Source organism: Centrocercus urophasianus, unplaced genomic scaffold (genome assembly GCF_019232065.1).
Source record: "Centrocercus urophasianus isolate 14NV4802_14NV808 unplaced genomic scaffold, USGS_Curo_1.0 seq_1273, whole genome shotgun sequence".
Lineage (NCBI taxonomy): Eukaryota > Metazoa > Chordata > Aves > Galliformes > Phasianidae > Centrocercus > Centrocercus urophasianus.
The window spans coordinates 24,310-28,929 of record NW_024884446.1 but is presented as its reverse complement, the minus strand read 5'-3'; the positions used below and the strand labels follow the sequence as shown (position 1 = coordinate 28,929).

General features: G+C 39.8%; 1 protein-coding gene across 1 annotated transcript; it reads left to right on the top strand.

Annotated features, from left to right (window-relative positions):
• The first annotated feature begins 3,312 nt into the window (after nt 1-3,312).
• Nucleotides 3,313-4,269, top strand: LOC122156544 (olfactory receptor 1020-like). The gene has a single exon (XM_042811320.1). The coding sequence runs from the start codon at nt 3,313-3,315 to the stop codon at nt 4,267-4,269; it is 957 nt and encodes a 318-aa protein (XP_042667254.1).
• The last annotated feature ends 351 nt before the right edge of the window (nt 4,270-4,620 follow it).

The window sequence follows — 4,620 nt, the reverse complement described above, 5'->3', positions numbered from 1 at the left end:
ACAAGGACATTTAGATTGGACATGAGGAAAAAGGTCTTCACGGTAAGAGTAGCGGAGGACTGCTATCAGCAAAACTTGACACTGTCTCCCATGACTTCTTCATAGATGAGCTTAGAGAGCGTAGGACAAAGGAGTGGACAGTGAGGTGAACTGAGAATTGGCTGACTTGGCAGAGCTCAGAGGGCCGTGATCACTGGTGCAGAGCCTAGTTAGAGGCCCGAGGGAGGTGATCTTCCCCCTCTGCACGACCTGGTGAGACCACATATGGAGTAACATGTCTGGTTCTGGGCTCCTCAGTTCAAGAGAGACAGGGAACTACTCGAGAGTGTTCATCAGAGGGCTACAAACATTATTAGGGGTCTGCAGCATCCCCCTTACAAGGAAAGGCTGAGAGACCATGTTTGGACTGGAGAAAAGGAGACTGAGAGGGATAGACAGATAGATACCTAAAGGGTGAGTGTCAAGAGCAGGAGGTGGTGCCCAGTGACAGGATAGGGGGAACAGGCTCAAACTGCAGCACAGGAAGTGCCATCTGAACATTAGGAAAAACTTCTTTCTTTGGAGGGTCACAGAGCACTGGAACATGCTGCCCAGATAGGCTATGCAGTTTCCTCTCTGGCAATATTCAAAATCCACCTGCAAATTTCTCTTGAGAACCTTCTGAATTAGGGGCGTTGGTCATGGCTGTTCAATCTTTTGGTTTGCTTGGGCTGCACTGAGTAAAGAGGAATTGTCTTGGCCTAATATAATATGTATAATATGTTTCATGTTGATATTCTGGATTGCTTTGATTACACTTCCATCCCGTGGTGTTTGCATGGTACAATTTCTATGTTTTGAGGATTTCTCTTTGTTGTCGTTTCTGTATTTCCACATAATTCTGTTTTTTCTTTTCACATTTTAACAGGTAGATGCATGGCTGTGCTTGTCTCCCCATTATTGCAACCATCTTTCAGGCATTTCCACAAAGATATTTGAAAAACTGTCAGAGAGGTTACAGAATATGCAGCTAGACATCGCCTTTTTCCTAGCCAGACCACTGTGGTCTTTTTTCCATCTGGAAGGAAAGCATGGACTAGTCCTTGTTTTTAGCTGCCTACCTACTCCGTTTCCCTTACTACATTTCTTTTCTGGCAAAAATGAATTTTCATAGAATCATAGAACCACTTGAGTTGGAAAGGATCCCAGGGATCACCAAGTTCCAACCCCACTGCCACAGGCAGTGCCACCAACCTCCAGATCCGGAACTAGAACAGGTTTTCCAGGGCCCCATCCAATCTGGTCTTGAACACCTACAGCAATGGACACCACAGCCAAACTGAGCAGCCGTTTCCAGCACCTCAGCACTCTCTCTGTAAAGAACTTTCCTCTCACATCCAGCCTAAACCTTCCCTCCTTGAGCTTAAAATGTTGTTTCTGCTTTGAGTTAGCATTTGCTGTAAGAAATTCAATGAACTATTTGTCCTTATTAAATCAACATTAAATAAATCTAATTTGCCCACTGTTTGTTTCCCAGAGAACACATGTATGAACATAAAAAATGACAAGTGTCAAGAGGCGTTTATTCATTAGCCCTGAGTAACAAACTAGAGTATTAAATGCAAGGTAGAAAGTTGAGATTAAAAGCCAAGACCTGGAATAATCTGACTTCTTTACGATGTCAGTTAGAAAAATAGTCAAACTATCAGGAAAAAAAAAGAAAAAAAAAGAAAAAAAATAGTGTCCTGACACACTGAAATGGCTGGCATTCAGGTGGCTGTCTGACATTGGATGCAGGTCATAGTTAGTTCTAGATTTTAACACCTGTACAAATGAAGTTCATGACAACAACCTCTTTAAGGCTTTTGTTTACCTGATTACCCCTGGGGTGATTCATTAGTCTCCACTCTGAAAAGGCTTTTAAGGAATGAGGTGAAGGAAGGAACATTTCTATCTGACAGAATGGAAAACAATAGTCTATACGTACTGTTAATTTAAAAAGAGGAAAACATTAAAGCATTAAAATTCGTGGGCATGGAGAGGTCTTTGCTAAGCAGAGATATGTAATTCTTTTTTGTTTTTGTTGTTGTTTTCCATGTGAAGATAAAATTTCTGGGGGAAAAAAAAAAAAAAAAATTGGAATCCAAACCCTGGGAAATGAAAGTCTGTTGAACGGGATTTTGACATTCCTGCCCTTCCAGGTAAGAAACAGTACTGGTCTGAAATCTGTGTTAGTTGGCGCAGAAATGAGACACACTTTCCACAGTTTCAGTTGTCTGATGTTGTCAATTAAGTTAAGTATCAGGGTTTTGAATTAATAAGATTTTAATAGGAAATTTTATATTAAATATGTGGAAAGAAATGTTAAGTCTTAAAAAGATATACTATCGTAAGTATTCCAGATTTAAGTTACTAGATGGGTGTCCTCGCATAGCCTTTACTGTTACAGTACCTAGTAATCTCTTTGTAGTGCCTGCAGGTGGTAAGCAAGATCAGAAAGGAAGTTCTGACTTCTGAGTTAATATCTAAACTCCTGTTCTTACCAGTGGAAAGAAAACAGAAAATGTCAGTAAATTATTTAGCTCGTACAAAGTAGATTTAGAAAACATGCTGAATGGATTGCAGTCCAAAGCACTCTCTTCTCTCTGTAGACTAGAAATGGAGGCAAAAACTGATGGCATGAATAAAGCGTGTTGATAACACACCAATGTTAAGTGGTGTTGTAGAGAGCTGAGGCCATTCTCAGTGAACGGACTAAGGAACAGAATTAGGACAACTGACTTAAACTGGCCAAAGGGACATTCCATACCATATGACATCATGTGGAAAGAGCTTTGAAAATAGTGGAAGTTCATCTGGCTCTTGTGCTGCTCAGGGGCTTAGCTGGGCAGTGGTTGGGGGGTGTGAGCAATTACTTGTGCGTCAGTTGTTATACACATTTATCAATATATACAAATATATATAATCCTAACTATTATCTTTTTCCTTTTCTTTATCTTAGAAAATAGTTTTATATCAACCCATGAGTTCTACTTTTTTCTTTCCCGAATCTCTCCCCCATCCCACTGGGAAGTGGGGGAGTGAGTGAATGAGTGTGTGCTGCTGAGCCACCCGCCAGGTTAAACCACAGCGCATGAAAGTGCATAGAAAGCAAAAGTGTGTCACTGAATTCCTCCATACAGAAAAAAAATTATCTATTGACATTCATCAATGCTTGCTGAACATTTACGGAGACCAAGCAGTGGATGTGATCACAATGAGGCAGTGAGTGGTGCATTTCAGCAGCAGCAACGCAGCATGCAGAATTTCCTTTGTCAACACTAAAAAAAAGTTATGTCAAAACAAGAATGGAAAAACAAAACGGTTGTTACAGAGTTTATTCTCCTTGGATTTGGAAATGGCCCTGAGCTGGATTATCTTCTCTTCCTAATGTTCCTGACAACCTATATTATGACCATAACAGGGAACACCTTCATCATTGCACTGGTGATGGCTAATCAGTCTCTTCACATCCCAATGTACTTTTTCCTGGGCAATTTGGCTTGCTTAGATATCTGCTACAGCTCAAACATCTTGCCAAGAATGTTGCTCAGTTATCTGAGTGGAGACAGAAGAATATCAGTTGTCGGATGTTTTACACAGTACTATTTCTTTGGTTGCTTGGCAGCTGCAGAATGTTATCTCCTAGCAGTGATGTCTTATGACAGGTACCTAGCAGTGTGCAAACCCTTGCTCTATTTATTCCTTATGAACCACAAGCTCTGTCTCCAGCTAGGTGCTGCATCTTGGATAAGTGGTTTTCTGTCTAATTCTATATTAACATTCCTGATCTCAAACTTAGATTTCTGTGGCCCTAATGAAATTGAACATTTCTTCTGTGACTCCTTTCCAATGATGAAACTATCCTGCAGTGACACTCACATGGTGGGACTTGTCACTTCTTTTGTGGCAGGTGGATGCTCCCTGCCTCCGTTTCTCTTGACTTTCTCATCCTATCTCTACATCATTATTACAGTCATGAGAATTCCTTCTTCCACTGGAAGGAAAAAGGCCTTTTCCACCTGTTCTTCACATCTTATTGTGGTGTTACTTTTTTACTGGTCAATATTAGCTGTCTATGTCCTTCCTCATCACGGTATTCAAATATCTCTGAACAAAGTCTTCTCTATATTTTATACTATTCTCACTCCCCTGGTCAATCCTCTTATTTATAGCCTGAGAAATGAAGAAGTAAAGAAAACTCTGCAAAAAAAAGACAAGTACACTACTGGGTTTCAGATAGTTGATTAGTACTTCAAAAATAAAATGAAATAGTCCTTGATGATTTAAAGGTCCAGATAAAACTTCATGGCATATGGATAAAGCTAATTTTTAGTACAACTTGAGAATACGACATTGTACATAGAAAGAATAAATAAGGAGAAATACAAAATGTGTGGACAGTCTTGCTATCAATTTGGGGTTAGAGGTAGCACCGAGAAAGAATATGTAGTGAACTCTGTAAAGTAAGCAAAATAAAGCCATGAATTAATGTATTATTGCACTTAGTATCTTCTTGCCTACCTATCTTTTTTTGATCTCTTTACAGCTGAAATTCAGAATAAATTGAAACTCAGCTTATAGTGGATAAACCAGTTCTTT